General features: G+C 45.7%; 6 protein-coding genes across 6 annotated transcripts; 3 read left to right on the top strand and 3 right to left on the bottom strand.

The window, feature by feature from the left end:
• Positions 1 to 33: 33 nt before the first annotated feature.
• N7508_001707 (uncharacterized protein) lies at positions 34 to 753 on the top strand (the record flags this gene model as incomplete). The annotated part of the gene is made up of 3 exons (XM_058459773.1): positions 34 to 235; positions 375 to 585; positions 618 to 753. 3 exons carry the CDS (start codon positions 34 to 36, stop codon positions 751 to 753), a joined length of 549 nt encoding a protein of 182 aa, XP_058323305.1.
• Positions 754 to 1331: 578 nt separating this feature from the next.
• Positions 1332 to 2107, top strand: N7508_001706 (uncharacterized protein; the record flags this gene model as incomplete). Its single annotated transcript, XM_058459772.1, has 3 exons — positions 1332 to 1527; positions 1601 to 1935; positions 1988 to 2107. 3 exons carry the CDS (start codon positions 1332 to 1334, stop codon positions 2105 to 2107), a joined length of 651 nt encoding a protein of 216 aa, XP_058323304.1.
• Positions 2108 to 4253: 2146 nt separating this feature from the next.
• Positions 4254 to 5813, bottom strand: N7508_001705 (uncharacterized protein; the record flags this gene model as incomplete). Its single annotated transcript, XM_058459771.1, has 4 exons — positions 4254 to 4957; positions 5009 to 5336; positions 5391 to 5495; positions 5640 to 5813. 4 exons carry the CDS (start codon positions 5811 to 5813, stop codon positions 4254 to 4256), a joined length of 1311 nt encoding a protein of 436 aa, XP_058323303.1.
• Positions 5814 to 10292: 4479 nt separating this feature from the next.
• On the bottom strand, positions 10293 to 11231 carry N7508_001704 (acyl-CoA dehydrogenase family protein; the record flags this gene model as incomplete). Its single annotated transcript, XM_058459770.1, has 6 exons — positions 10293 to 10450; positions 10504 to 10828; positions 10886 to 10892; positions 10948 to 11063; positions 11126 to 11151; positions 11201 to 11231. 6 exons carry the CDS (start codon positions 11229 to 11231, stop codon positions 10293 to 10295), a joined length of 663 nt encoding a protein of 220 aa, XP_058323302.1.
• A 1826-nt stretch (positions 11232 to 13057) lies between these two features.
• Positions 13058 to 13965, bottom strand: N7508_001703 (copper acquisition factor BIM1-like domain-containing protein; the record flags this gene model as incomplete). Its single annotated transcript, XM_058459769.1, has 3 exons — positions 13058 to 13587; positions 13650 to 13721; positions 13776 to 13965. The coding sequence occupies 3 exons, from the start codon at positions 13963 to 13965 to the stop codon at positions 13058 to 13060; spliced, it is 792 nt and encodes a 263-aa protein (XP_058323301.1).
• Positions 13966 to 15127: 1162 nt separating this feature from the next.
• Positions 15128 to 15807, top strand: N7508_001702 (uncharacterized protein; the record flags this gene model as incomplete). The annotated part of the gene is made up of 3 exons (XM_058459768.1): positions 15128 to 15272; positions 15332 to 15633; positions 15688 to 15807. 3 exons carry the CDS (start codon positions 15128 to 15130, stop codon positions 15805 to 15807), a joined length of 567 nt encoding a protein of 188 aa, XP_058323300.1.
• Positions 15808 to 15811: the final 4 nt, after the last annotated feature.

Raw genomic sequence — 15811 nt, 5'->3', positions numbered from 1 at the left:
TTTCCGACAATCATTCTTTGTGGGATTTACTCAATGCCCGAGTCCCCTCGGTATCTGAATTCTCGCGATCGCACTGAAGAGGCATGGGAGATTGTCAAGCGACTACATGCTGTCAGAAATGAGCCGGGAGCCCACGAGTCTGTTACAAGGGAATTCTATCAGATGAGGAAGCAGATCGAGTTGGATCGCCGCTTTCAGACTTCATATTGGGGTACTCTTACGACTCCTTCGCTACGTAAGCGAGCTATCATGATGATTTTCTTGGAGTTTAGTATTTACAGTTGCGGAGTCCTCGTTATACTGAGTCCGGATTTCGAATCCTCCAAGTTCAAGTAATATTGCGTCTAATGCGTTCTCCGTGTTTTATCTTTCAGACTATGGGTCCGTCGTGTGGTCAAGCCTTGGCTTCGACACCCTCCAGGTCCCAGGGTTTCAAGTCGGATTCCAATCCATTGGGCTTGTAACCAATGCTCTTTCTATGTCATGGGTTGACCACAGGCCCCGGCATTGGGACATTGCCTTCGGGCTTGATACCTGTGCCGTCTTAATGGCCATTGAAGCCGCATTGCAGCGACTATCGCGGCTGTGTTTTTCATCCTCACATATCATAACACCAGGCATAAGCCGCTGGAGGAGATCGCAGCCTTGTTTGGTGGTGCGGATCAAGTGGTGGTGTATCAACGGGAGTTGATTAGGGAGGGAAACTATTTGGAGGATATTGGTATGGTATTGAGCCAAGGGGGAGGCCATTGAGATCCAGGAAGTAGAGAATGTTACTGAAAGACAGTGATAAAATGTGCCCAAACATATGAGATCTGTCTTGCATAGGTCCGCAAATCATCCGATGTCTAGGTGCATTTCGGCCCACGACCGACACACCGGGAGCACTGCGGAGTTTGACGATCACAAATCCGCTTCCCCTCCGCACATGCGACGCATGACTTTTGTCAAGAACGAGGGTCGCCGGAGCTAATAGTCATTCTGCAGGCTCTTAGTGATGCAGAGGAGGACAAGAGGGCATGCCAAAGTTGGTCTCACCCGCGTCTCTGAAACTCCGCAAACTCCGCAGGTCCCGCCGAGAGAGCCGTAAGACATCCAATGATGTCGCGAGTTTTGTCCCGATATACACGAAAATGAAGATGGCTGCTTTGAAATGATCAAGATTACGCGATAGATTATATAGCAAAACTCCGCAATTCCAACCTATCAATCTATCTTCATAAGCGTGGTTTTGTCAAGCTCATCATGCAGACAATATAAATGCTTTGTGTCTTGCGAACAACTTTGTCACTCATCATCTCTTCTTCCCAACACTGCATTGATATAGCATAATGGCCGTTATTGAACTGATCTTCCCCAAATTTAAGCCAGATCAGGCTTCAATCGACGAGCTCGAGCGAGAGTGGCCTATTATCAGCCCAAAATTGACCAACCCAAATCCGGGACTGCTGAGTGCTTTTCGAGGATGGATTCTCACCGAGAACGGGCGCAATGTGAGAGAGGAGAATAGGGCATTTCTGCTCTTTGGTAAGTCCATGTGCCTGATGGTCCTCTTCCCTACTTAACTACAATACTGACATGAAGATGTTACAATACGTAGAATGGAACACAGTGGAATCTTTCCACGCCTTCTTTGCCTCGGAGCAATTTGCGGGTTTCGTTGTCGCCATAAAGCATCTAGTAACTGAACCATCAAAGTTGCAACTTTGTGAAGTCAGCCTCAGCCCAAAGAATGCGGCATCTGCATCGAGCATTGAGATCCTCCGAGTCACCGTTCCAAGTGCTGAGAACGCGGATGGAGCTCTGAAAACATGGGAGGAAATCTCTCAGAAAGCCAAAGAGAAATACGGAAACAAAGTTGCCATCACTTACGGCAGAAGCCAGAATCTTGAGGAAGTAGTCGTTGCAGGCATCATTGGATGGTCGGGATCGGAGGTAAGACGGGATGTCAAGTCATGAATTTACCCAATGTACTAATACCTTCTAGGATTGTATTCTTGCTACTGGAGGCGGTGTCCTAGGAGATTCTTTTGAGTCACTGAAGACCTTCGGAGAGCTATCACATATCACTGTCGGGATTGGAGCTATGGAGCTTCCACCGTTGTAGACCGTTTCCTCTAAGGCTACTCGCTATCTAACCCATCCACTACTTGATATATACCGAAAGATTCTCCACTTAAAAAGAATATTTCACGGACTTTAAACCAATGTATTAGAATCCTAAATGTCGCAACTCATAGCTAGCAGCTACTGAAACTAGCTCTAGCCCAACTCCAAGAACAAGAAGGAAATTCGACCACACCGTTGCCTTCACCTCGCGCCCACTGTTCCCTTCTGATACCCAAATCGATTGTGTCGCTACAAATACCCAGACCAGGCCGATCTTTTCGAAAGCCTCTCTTCGGAAATTTTAGCGAGACACGGGCGGATAGATTTGTCGAAATTGTATATGCCCTTAGCCGCTTGACTACATATCATATTAATTACTTACAAGCTACTATGGATATGGCGCCTTTAGTGGCTTGGAGTGAGAATGACCATCGTTTCTTTATACTTGCAGTTCTTGCACGAGACATACTTTCAGTCCTTGCGACTAGTGCTAATGTTGAACGACTATTCAACACTTCTCGAGATATCTAACATTATCGCCGTGGAAGATTAAGTGCAACAACTTTCCAGGATTTAACGGTATTGCTTTGTGCTTAAAAATTCGACATCGAGGAGGAATAGGCAGTGTTTCTATAGGGGTTCTTTACACGCGACGAGATCGAAGCGGCAAAGGAAGAGGTGCAAGGTGGAAGGGACATATAAGGTATAATCCATTCTGATATAGATCCTTGTCTTCCTTCTAATAAGGAGGAAAGCACTTAGATACATGCTTTAGTAGATTCTCGAAAACGGATCAAACGTGACGAGGATCTATGTAAGTATTATTAGCGATTAATACCATGGCGAAGGAAATCTCATTACCCTAATCTTTGACGGCCGTCATCTAGTGCCGTAGCCTGAAGAACTCGTTTCACGTACGTCAAAGATTCAGGTTGTAGAGAGAGGCCTGAGATAAATACTCTGAGAAACAGAGCAAAACTGCATAAAATATGCAGTGACAATGACCCAACTACTTTGCGTTGTTTCTAGGCACTTACAACAATAATCAGCAATCGAGGCTGAAGTGAGGATGTCGGAGAGCGGAGATTGATCTTGCTGCAGTAGGAATAGGCTGGCATTTAGATCAAGTGGTATTTATTTTTGTTATGTGAGGCCCAAAACTCCCCCCTGATGAAGGCAGAATCTATTACTGGTTTCAGCCGAAGCCTTCCGAGGAGCAGATGAGAACTGAGCGCAAAATATGCAGCGCTTAAAATCATGCCTTTGCGTAGCCAACTTGACAGCTAGGCAGCTTGGCAGCTTGTCAGTACCTTTGCACCTGCATTGCTTTGTCGCATCCTTTCTGGCCTGGCTTACTTTAATTTCCCTGGATCTATTGGCAAACTCTGTGGTTGAACTCACACTGGAGGCTTGTAGTTTTGTCAAAAGCGTTCTTTTTTGGCGAGGTGAACTAGCCTCTTCATTAGGTCTTCATTAGGTCGTCGTTGTGTGATAGTGTGAAAACATTGTATGACCGAAGACTGGCGGACTCATGAACCGACACCACGGAGCATCACATGGTCCGTCCCTGCATATGATATGCGAGACCCTCTCTAACGCGGCATTAAAGCCTCGTCCTTTCTTGACCTTCTTACATGTGTTTGAATCTCGCATAGTTGCTGCACTAAATTTCTTTCGCATGATTCGTAAAAATGAGAGAAAAATTAAGCAATGTAAATTATGCTCTTACTGTGACATGATCTTGTGTGAGTGAGCTTTACAAATGCTGCAAATCACAGGGAGGTAAGCTCGATGATTTATGTGGACACAGGTTGCTGTGAAAAGTTCAAAGAATCTTACAAAGTCCATGGTCAATGCCTCCCTGTATTCCACCTGAGAACTTGGGGTGCATATTATGATGACTGGGGAGGCGATATAGCTACACACAAGGAGCTGCGCGAATTCCAATACAATATGTTGCAGAGTACGAGAAGTTAACAGTATAGACGCATCCGGCAACAGCAGCCTTCTTCAAACATACAGAACCATCCTCATTCATTAATCCCAACCCTGTTCTCACAGCAGCATAACCCCTAATACTCAACCCTTGGCTCCCCGAATAAGTACAAATAAATCCAAGATAGAAACCATACTATTGGCAGCAGCTAAACAAACTGAATCCTGACATACGGTATGTGATGGTTCGGCCACTTGATAGTCTCTTCGTAGAGACAGTTGTAGAACTGGGGGTAGCCAAAAGATCCTTTGAAGCCTGAAGCTTCGTAATTTTTAGTTGCCCATCTGGAACACGGCATGTTCATCGCAACCGGGCTCCACCGTCCATAGCTCGCTACTTTGACTTCGCTGCTCGGCACTCCACCATTGAATGGTAAGGCTGAGAGAAAATCTTGAATGGCCGACATCTTCGTTTTTATGTCTGCAATAGTTGGTGATATTCGATCTCGGAACTTTGACTGGATTGAAATTATGTTTTGGCGGGTCTCGTCACTCATGACATCCGCCTGCTGTGTCCAGGAATCCGATACAACGCTAGCTATGCTGTCGTTGATTGCCTGGGCTCGCTGGTTGAGGGCGAGTGTGAATTGCGTGATTGTAGGCATATGGTGGTGGAGATCTTTGACGAGATTTGGAAGATCTTTTGTGACTTGCAGTATTTCGACGATATCTGAAAGCTTCTTGATCTTTTGCTCGGTTATAAGGTTCACAAGTCCTTCGATATTGGGTGTTGTGGACGCAGCATCTTCAACACGTTTGATAAAGTCTGACATTCGTGATATCACCGACAAAATTCGTGGTATTGCATCTTTGTCTTTGTTGATAGCAAGTTGCAATTGAATACTTTTCGAGACTACATCAATCAGCATGTATAATAGGCTTCAAAACTTGGAGTCGTACGTACCATTCTCATTGAATTTCTTCAGTGTGTCTTTGGCACACTTATTTTGATTCTTACAAGCTGGTACTCCGAGTGTTTTAATTTGGCTTTGAATATCCTGGCTTGCGTGCCTCGCAGCATCTAAAGATGGGCCCAAGCTATCCAGCTGTTGGCGCATACCAGTAAAGTGAGTGGCCCAAGGTTCAAATATGCTCTTCAACTGGTCTGAAATACTTTGCTGAGACTGTCGTAAGTAATCGAGGAAGAACTCTTTGATGCCATTCACGTCACAAGCCCCACCAAAACAAGTTGCAATAGAACCAGCGAATTTGATATATGTAGCCAAGTCAATCTACTATAATTAGACTTTTTCAGCTAGAGGGACGGGATACCACGGGATACCTACCTCGGCAGCTCTAATAACAATTGCACCCTTTGAAGTCGATAGATCCCCAGTGGTAAGGAGCTTATTCCTATCATCTTGTATGGCGAAGGCGTTATCCAAGAAACACTATCAGAAAGTCAGGACAGAACTTTACTTTTGAGAATTTTGGATGGAAACCTTTTGAAGTTGTGCGTAAATACCCAAAATTCCTGATGTTACAGTAGAGACATCGGAATCTGCCGCAACACGTGAAAAGGCGCCGTTTCTTACAAGTTCCAAAGCCCTGGGAATGCAGTTACACATTGTAGAAGCTTTCCGTAATATGTCGGGATTAATACCAAGATTCGACTGGATTGCATCGCATAATCCAACGCTTTTAGACTTGATATTAATCCCACAGGGAACATTGATCCACTTCTCCCGAGTGCCTGGAAGCATTAGCATCTGTAATTTGAGATTAATAGCCAATCCTACCTGGGATACAAGTCCAGCCATCACAAGTTCTCCCCGGCTTTCGCCATGTAGGGCATGGATACTTATATGCTGTTTTTGTTTTGCATGCATCCGTCTGCTATTATATTAGGAATCTTTTTTAACCGAATTGGTAATGTCTCCGAACCTCAAAGAATTTGTTTGGGCAGTAAGTCGTCTCTGCTGATGTTGGAAGAGTAATTTTATTGTTGCAATTAAAGCCACCCGAGAGGCCATTGCAAATCTGTTCAATCGGCTCGGGGTGGACAAGTACTGCAAAGTACAACATGAACACCGCCCATGAATTGAGACAACACATCTTAAATTCTGGCCTCGTTGAATTGCAATACTTAGGCGAGTGTTTGTGATATTTCTTTTTGGGTCTGTTCAGATCTCATTCAACAGATAGCTTGCCCTGCTCGGTTGAGTCCTTTTTATATATTCTTCTTCGTACTTGCCACGGGAGTACCGCTTTCTATTCAATGACGACCAGAACGCAGCAAGTTCCATCCTGAATACAAATGACGAATGCCAAGGGAAATGGCTGTTCTCGACTCCCTTCATGGAACAATTCAATGCTTCGCCTTTTCTTGAGTTTTTTGGAAATTCACCGTACGTCACAACCTAACTCTTTCGGAAGTCTTCGATATAAGACCCAATCATTAACGCTACTGCGAGGATTACCATATTCAGCAATATATCTAAACGAAAGGAACTCTAACCGGCTTTTCAAAGCAACATCTAAGGTTCCTAGAAATGCCCAATTGGCTAGAGCCACGGCTAGAGTTTATATTAGCTAGTAGCCTAAGATTAGCCAAGATCATATGTAGTACCTTCCGTATACTTGTCGATGAAGCTCCCGTAACCATTTGGATAAGTCAGTTTGTTACTTTCATATGAGCATTTCAAAGATATTACAAAACATATACATAATCCGAATCCAAAGAATAGTTGAGATATGGAGACTTCTTTTAGACGAATGGAATACTGATTGATTGTTGTGATATCTTATTAAACACTTAGGAGGCTTTTTCTTACCTAGGTACACTTCCATGTCTATGACGCTTGCGGGCAAACTCGATTTTAAGGCTGGCAGATAATCGCATGAAGGTTTCAGAAGTCTATCTAGACCTCTAGTCCGCATATGACCAATAATTTTAATTTACTAAATAGAAGCCGACGCCATAGATATTTCATAGTTGTGGCTAGAACTTGACATTTCCCATGGGACTATAATATCACCTTATTCCCGCCATGGGAATTCCCGCGAGATTCCCATGGGAGTACAAAAGTTCCCCATCGGTTTTTATCTACATTAAAAGGTCTATATTTTGAATATATCTACTTTTATAAGTCTACATTTAGTGGTATATCAAGTTCTAAAATTTATGCCACTTATTGGGCGGGCTCCAACAAAGCCCTATTGTCCATACGAGTCTGTGTGCTCGATACTATTTGTCAATAACACAGGCACGAGTTCCTAAAGCCGATATGGCTGAGCCTCATGGGCATATTCCATGCCCTGGACGTACGAACATACAGTAGCTCAGTCATAATGGCTGATCGGCCATGGAAACAAGGTTTGCTGGCCATAAAGCTGCCGGTGATTGAACATCATGGATGAAGATTTTTAGGCGAAAAGGCTGATCATATTGGTACATGAAGAAGATATGAATCTAGTGGCCAGTACGTGGAAAGCAACCTGGACGTTTCTGATGCCCCAGGCTACTATCCTTTATACGCTCCCAGGTTTCACCACTACAATAGGTACGTTTTTCTCAGGGGTTATTACTACTAGTTTCTATATGGATCAAGTGTTTTATTAATCGTTGTAACATACTAAACATCCTACACCAATAGTGGAATACATCTATATCTCGCTTACAAAAAAGATATCACTTTATTTTATATAAAATTACCCTGTGAGAAGTAGTTAAAATAGGTACCAAACAAACGTATTTTTTTGTATTTGACTCCGCCGGGAATTCCCACGAGGGTTCTAGTCTCGTGGACCCACTCCCATGGGACCAAAATCTAGTCCCATGGTGGGAGTCCGGTAGGAAATGTCAAGGTCTAATTGTGTCATTGCCCATATTTTCTGCACGCGTGACAATAATAGGGCTTGGCGAGAAGTCGAGGGGCATCTAGATCATTCTGTACTTCTCGACTACGTTACAAAAGATTTGTCTGTTTGCAGCTAGTGCCACGTAGGCTCTACATAATACGTGCGTAGTCCGTTACGGTCTGAACCCGACCCACCACGGGCCTGTGGGCTTGGGCATTAGGCGGGAAACGCATCCAAAAATGTCCGGAACCACGGATGAACATCTCGGATGATCGACATGAACTATGTGGCGTGCCCCCGCATCTACAAGTTTGAAGGCGGCAAAATTGTCCACCTTGCAAACTGTCCTGCCGTCCTCTTAGCCTTGGTTAGCAATGAATGATCCCTGAATCTGGTTGGAAAAAGCTACCTTTGCTCTCGATACTTTAACAGTGATAGATTTATCAGGTGACGGAAGGTCTAGAGTACATTCGACACACCGAGCTACTAACCAAGAAACATGAGAAAACCACTGCCGTAGAGATAGGGCTAGCTAGTGAAGTACATTGTCTGGGGTAGTAGGCGAATAGCCTAAAGTAATACACATGAATCGAAACAAAGGAGCCTCAAAATTCCGCGAAATGCGCAGTTGTTCCACCATTCTATTCAAACTATTGTACAAGCCGACAGTACAACGTAGTATTACCCTAGCCGAATATTCTAATCGACACCACCCAGCGGGGGGGGGGGAGAGCAACCACATCTAACCTCGATTTACCGAAGACGCCGGCGAGCTGATCTCAATCAATCCATCAATCAAAGTTCTATAAAACTGTTGGAGCCTATCTAATATCAAATAGCTATACGGGCGCTTCTTTCCAGTTGAAGCAAAAATTCCCGTGTCTCGTACGCCTGATCATGCTCTAGTACAGAACTTGAGCTGGTCCTCGAAGCAAGAGAGAGAGTACCAGCCCTACATGTAATCTTAACCCGTAAACCTAGAAGCAAATCCCAATGCAAATGAGGAATTGAATGCACTTGAGCAGTGAATACAAATGAAGGCGTAAAGGCACTGTCCACCTCTCCAAGCCCGTCCTCTTCTCATATCTTATGTGGACACCTCTCGATCTAGATGCCAGCCAATTCCCACTGCAGCAAGATCAAACCCCGTTCTTCGACATCCTCACTTCTTGTTGATCATTTTTGTGTCCCGCAGGTCTTCCAGGCTAGTGGCTCCAGTCCCGTAGTGTATGTTCCGATAGCACATCGAGGTTCTCTCCCCCCTCGACTGTTTCAGCAAGCATTGGTGAGTACCTAGCGGCTTCGGGACTCTGCTCTATAGCCTCGGCACCAAGATATTCGGCTTCATTATCAGACTATTCTTGCTTAGCGTGTTACAATTACGTGAGAAGGCCGATCTGGGGCATGGATTTGGCAACTTAGCGGGTTACCAGTGGGTCTGATAGGCGTTGCCGCCAGGTGTGATTTTCAAAGGCAAGGTCTTCATGAAATCCTGGTTTACCGGCCCCGACCCTTTTAGAGAACTAGTTATTTTCAGTTAGTGAAAACGGGTGGGCGACAGATGCAATTGGACTTTAAAGGCCTCAAAAGATATTTACTCTATTGAGCAATAGCCGGAGGAAAGGGGGGTATCGGCTCTTAATACTAGACGGACATAACAGCTATCTCGCCCCACGCTTCCAAGAGATATACGCTCAAAATAACGTTTCTACGATTTGTATGCCTGCGTATTCATCTCACCTTCTTCAACCTCTCGATATCGGATATTTTGGGGTATTAAAACATGCTTATAACAAGGCTATCGAGACATAGACTAAGCTTAACATTATGACTATCGACGAGAATAATTTCCTAGATACATACCGGACGGCAGGACTCGAGACATTCAAACCGGAGACATTTGTGAATAGCTTTGCCGGCGCTAGCCTTATTCCATTTGATCCGCAGCGCGCTTTATCGAAACTGAATGTTCGTCTAGTCACATCACCACGTCCGACTAGCCAGAGAAGCTAATCAAGCAAAAATTCACTCCGAAAACCCCTTATACAGTGAAGATATACCGAGACAGGCATCACCTATTTGGAAGCTTGCAAGGGATAACCCTCAGGGGCTAGATAAATCTATAGATCAAATAGAGAAAGGGCGTCAGTCTGCGATGCATTGGTCTACTATTGTGCGGCAGCAGATCTCGGCTGATCTGTTCCACCCTTCCACCAAGTCCACCCCTGGAGTACACCAATCCGCCAAAGACCTGCTGTGCTTCCCGAGAGATGCTCTCGAGATTCTGGGCAGCCTGGAATTTGAGAAGAGCAGTCCAAAGTGAGAATGCAAGAGGCGCAGTACGTGTCGACCGGTGTACGATGTCTTCCATCAAAAAATGAACTGGCTCAGGCCATTTTGCTGAACTTGAGCCCAACCGCTTGGTTCTCGAACAGCTTCTTCCCAAAGGTCTCCCGTCTCAAAGCGTGTTGATAGCTGTCTTCTAAAGCAACGCGACCAAGACGCAGGGCGGTGATTCCGACCCACAGGCGTGAGTGAGTGAATGCTATTTAAGCCATTAGTATCCACCGACGTGGCCTTTGGGATTGGTGAACATACTTGACATGATGATCTCGAATCCTTGGTTCTCCTTGCCCGGGATATTCTCTGCAGGAACCACCGCATCCTGCAGATCGATGAACGTTGATCCACTGCTACTGACACCCGAGTTGTACATTTTATTTCCCTGAATTCCCGGCATCTTCATATCAAGAATGAAGACCTTGAGCCCCTTGGTACCGGGAGGGCCAGTTCGGGCAGCACAGAGAGCATGTGTAGCTAACTGACCCTGCGTAATCCAGTTCTTCTCTACGTTGATGACCCAGTGCTTCCCCATCATCACTCTTTTCTGCCGTGGTAGTGAGGCCAGCAACATCAGAGCCGGCTACAGGAGTCAACATTAGCATCTGAAACAGTCGTCCTTTTCACTGGTCTGGCTTACCGTCTGGCTCCATTACCATCAGACAGTGCTTCTGCTGTCCTCACAACAATGGTGCCAAGTACTGCCTCCTTTGCTCTGGTGTACCGTAAGACGCAATGGGCGCTCCGCCAGTGGTGGCACCACCATTAATTCCCCATATAACGCCCAAATATCCGCAGCGTACAATCTCGTCAATGAGCTATCAGATCCTCTAGGTCAGCACTTCGTTCTATACGTCCAAGGCATTCTTAGGAAACTCACAATGGCATCATGGAACTCGTCCCACTCTAGAGAATGTCAGCGCTGTTTGACCAGTCGTTCCCATATTTTACGTACCATCTGCTGGGACTCCCGCAGGCAATTTCATTCCTCGAGACAATCCTTCGAGAGTGGAAACACCGCAGCTGCCAAGAAGCCAAGCTGTGCGTGGCGTTGGAAAGCCTCATCAGGGACATACCCTTGTGCCTCCTACTCTCCTGCATTGGGCGTGATCTCACTATCAACATACTCTCGAATAAAGCGCTGTACTTTTCTGTGGGAGTCCTTGTAGTACGGGTGAGCTGTGTCCTTGCGTCAGGAGGGATCGGCAAAGGGCACATTGGATGTCAGAGCGGAAAAAGTCATGTTGTGTAGCGGTTATATCAGAGGTCAATCTTGTCCAGAGAAGATAGCGGTTATCGTTATTGGTATTCTATGGGAGCAGTTGCATTTAAAAAGGGGTTGAACTGACGCTAGTAGATTTCAAATATCATACTGCATATCCCTTCTGTCATTGCGAGTACCGAAGAAAAATGATTAATTTCGATCCATGGAGCGACAGATGCAGAATAACCAACCCGATTTTGGGCTGGTTATTCCGACATAAATTCCGAAGTGCTTTGTGATATAATACCGCGGAATTCGGTATTAGCGTCGAGGGTCTCAAAAGCAAGGCGCAGAAAAGGCGTCTCGCAGTAGTATGAAAGAGAGATTATTCCAAGTCTCACTGAAAACATTGAGAAAGAAATTTAAATCCTAATAATATGGCTCAGTGACTGCAACAAATCTCCAATCAGTTGGACCGCGATACTCCACGAGACCCCTCCAGGTAGGCACTTATCTGGGTTTATTAGAACGGAAAACATTCATACTCAATTCCTTAGGATCGACGGCCAAGTTGCTTTGATTGCGGGCGGTGCGCAAGGTCTGTGGGATTCATGTCCTAACTTCGAGTTCATGTCAAACTGATCTTCCACGGGAATTGGGCGGGCAGCGCAACCCTTCTAGCATCCAAGGGGGCCAAAATCGTCCTTGCTGATGTTGACGAGACAAAATCCAATCAAGCCGTAGATGATGTGAGACTCGCAGGGTACGAGGCCGTTTGTGTCGTTGGAGACGCAGCCAACGAAGCCTTTCCGGCAAAAGCAGTCGAGGCCGCATTGCATACCTTTGGAAAGGTTCACTGCCTTATCAATAATGCGGGTATACATCACGTCCATCCCTATCCTGCATTCCGCCAATCCTACGTATTCATTTTCATAAACGCTGATCATCCCAGGGTTCTGCTACGACAGCGCCATCCACAAGATGGGCGACGAAAAATGGGAGATAATCAAGAGAATCCACAACTACGTTCATTTTCGAATGGTTCGTGCATTATCGGCTCATTGGGTGGATCCTCAGAATATCGATATGCTCAAGACTATCATCCATGTATCCTCGAGGTCTGGGCTTCACGGTCAAATGGGTCAGATTAATTGTGCGACAGCCAAGTCGGGGATTGTGGGACTTACTGAGACCGTCGCGGCAGAGTGGGCTAGGTATTTATATCTAGACTCCTCTTGAGCTCGGCTTTCTCGCTAACATGGTGCTTAGGGCCGGATGGATACGAGATTGACCAAGCCGCCTACGGGCAAAGACCAGGTTCTACTTGCTGGATGGAATATCGTCACTGGTATTCCTGCAAATGCACACAAGTTCAGGGATACATCGGATATTCCTCTTGGGCGGCCAGGGACTGTGGATGATGCTGCCAATGTTATGCTATTGTTGGCTAGTCCGATGTCGTCATACGTCACGGCGACATGGATTGAATGTACTGGGGGTAGATATATGTAGCAAAATCAAGTACAAAACGAAGAACACATTCAAGTAGAGCGAAATATCCCCCATCGATCTTTTCATCTTTCACGTGTGCCATATTAAATCATCCATTCAAACTTCATTCGACCCATTCGACACAGTCTTCCCGGGCTGATTAGCCCAATCACTCATCCGAACGGCAATGACCTTATCCCGCTGGACTTTTCGCTGATATCTAGTCCAGAGAACAAACAAAGCAACAGCAGCTAACACCGCTCCAGCGACACAGCCAACGACAATACCTGCAATCTGACCGCCAGACAACCCCCCACCTCCATTGGAAGAAGACTTTGAAGAACTAGTCGATGTAGCAGAGCTACCCCTCGAACCAGAATCAGTAGATGTTGGCTCGGAGACATTGAAACACAGAACATTCGTCGTGAACGAGGCGAGGGGGACGTAGGTTATATCTGCACAGGCATAGAAGGTACTATTTGTCTCCATGTCAAATGTCGAGAGGTAGGAGAGTTGGAGTGTTGCATTCGCGCCGGAGGTTATGTTTGAGGGTGGGTTGGGGACGGAGTAGCATTCATGTCCTGGGTCTAGGTCTGGGAAGTTGGTTGAGGAGACGAGAGTTGTGAAATCAGCGTTGGATGTTGGGTCTAGTAGTAAGCATGAATATGAGCTGTGTTTTTGCATTGTTGAGCAATGTTTTTGAACATACTGTTGTTGAAGGAAATTGCTAGATTGACATTGTATGATTCATCTTGGAGGACTAGGGAAACTTCGCCATTTGCTGGAGCTGTTAGTATTGATTGTATAGGTATGGAAGTGAAATATAGATACTAACTCAATGGGAACTCTGTCCGGTTTGTCACTCCGGCAGAGGAACCACAGGGAGCAGTGTTGTCTTGCGCTGCTCCCCATGCTCGATCGGGGGGCCAGAGAAATGCAGCTGGACCCATGTCTGTGGCTTCAGCGGCATTAACATAAGACGCATATAGGGTAGCAAGAGCCAGTAGTGCTGTGTAAGGCTGCATGATGTCTTTTTTTTTTTAACGAGGTCTGAAAGCTTTGGGTTAATCTTCATCAGAAATGTCGGGCGACGGTGGCATATATATGTGCGCAATCGGCATCTCTTTGTCGGAGACCTCGCTTCTTCGTAAAGACAGGCCATCTCGGCATCATTTACCGCATCCATAAGTAGCAACTCTACTTGCATGGGGTGGAGTCGAACCAGGATCCGGCGTATCATAACTAACCCAAAGCACGCATCGCTTGGAGGCAGTTTACCAGTGAAAAGAATAAAAGCCCACATATTGCATGTGATTGAACTGTCTTGGCATAGTAATCACTCATCTGTTCCATGAAATGAGAGAAGCCGAGCTGCCAACGGACGGAACGGTGTGAACACCACATGGAAGTGGAGACAATTATGGGTATTATTGGTCATGGCACTATGGTGTCTAACTAGAGTCAGTCTTGGTTTAATCTACGATGCAACTCTCAGCAGGGATTTAGGGCCGGAAGGGCAGACGCCGGGGTGATGAGATTAGATTGATAAGATTACCTCCGGGTGATTGGACCCTCTTTCTTTTTTTTTTCCTTTCTTGGCCTTGTTGTTCGTCGCTATTTTCCGAAATCTAGAGCTAACGGGGACTAGTTTATATCCGACCTGGAGGAGGATTCCTTTTTCGTTTGAGGTGTCTTTTCTGGCATCAATATATGGGTTTTAAATATAGTTTTGCTTGTTACGAATTTTAAACGCAGTCTTTCTTTATAGGGCGGATTGGAGGGCTTTGCGTTCAACCTGTCAATGAGAAATATCTTTTTGTTTCGCTGTTTCTCTGAGACATTATCGTAGACTTGGTTTAACTCACTGGTCGGACTTACATCGTGACTGCAGCGTGACTGCAGCGTGACCTCTGCTTCGCGCAAGTGGGGAAGAAAACGGCCCACTCATGGTTAAACGGCTAGCTTGGCGTGTAATAATCTAGTTAGAAGAGGCTAGGTATATTGGCAAGCTACAGGATTTCCGGCTCCGAAGGAAATTACATCAGAAGACAATTCTATCGTTGCGTTCTCTTAGCTGAGACTATAAATGGAGCTTTTCCTGCTACAGTTTTGTGATGCTTCATCATATCTGGCCATTGTCATCTGTATACTATTTTCTTGCCATTGAAAGAGTTTACCTCCGGCACAATGCGCCTCTCAATCTTGTTGACAGCCTCGATGGCTATCTTCATCTCATCGACCGTGGCTTTCCAATTCCCCCATCTATCTTTGCTTTCGAAGCGCGCGGATATAACCCCCGGCTCCCCGTTATACAATTGCCACGAAGCATGCGGTAAGTCCGATTTCAAACAGACCAGTTTCTCCAAGTTAATCATTTCATGTCCAATGCAGGAGAAGTAATCCTCATCTCTCAAACAACAGATTACTGCTCAAACTCGACCTACACGACCGATCTCAGCTCTTGCTTGGATTGTGCTCTCACTTATAAAATTTGGCAGTACTATGGAGATGATGTCAAGTCAGCAGCGAAAACATGTAGCGACGATGCTACTCCCAGTGCTTCTTCCGCTGCGTCAGGCTCTAGTGCTACTGCTACTGCTACTGCCCCTGATACTGATTCTGCCACTGGTTCTGCTACTACCAGCACATCTTCCGCTGTAGCTGAGACCGCTTCCACTACGGCTAGCTCGACGGTATCTTATGCTCGGGGTTTGAATTGGATATTATGGCTAATCGTTGGCTTATAGAACACTGCGACGGGAACAGCAGCTTCCGCTTCAGCCAGCACAGGTGCTGCTTCATCTTTTGGAAAGAATACTGTTCGTTCTGTTCTGATGGGGGCTCTTGCGTGGGCAGTCTTGCTGTAACATG

This window comes from Penicillium antarcticum, assembly GCF_028974205.1.
Source record: "Penicillium antarcticum strain IBT 31339 chromosome Unknown utg000002l_segment0_segment0, whole genome shotgun sequence".
In the NCBI taxonomy this organism is placed as follows: domain Eukaryota; kingdom Fungi; phylum Ascomycota; class Eurotiomycetes; order Eurotiales; family Aspergillaceae; genus Penicillium; species Penicillium antarcticum.
The sequence above is the reverse complement of the archived record's forward strand: the minus strand, read 5'-3'. Positions and strand labels throughout refer to the sequence as shown.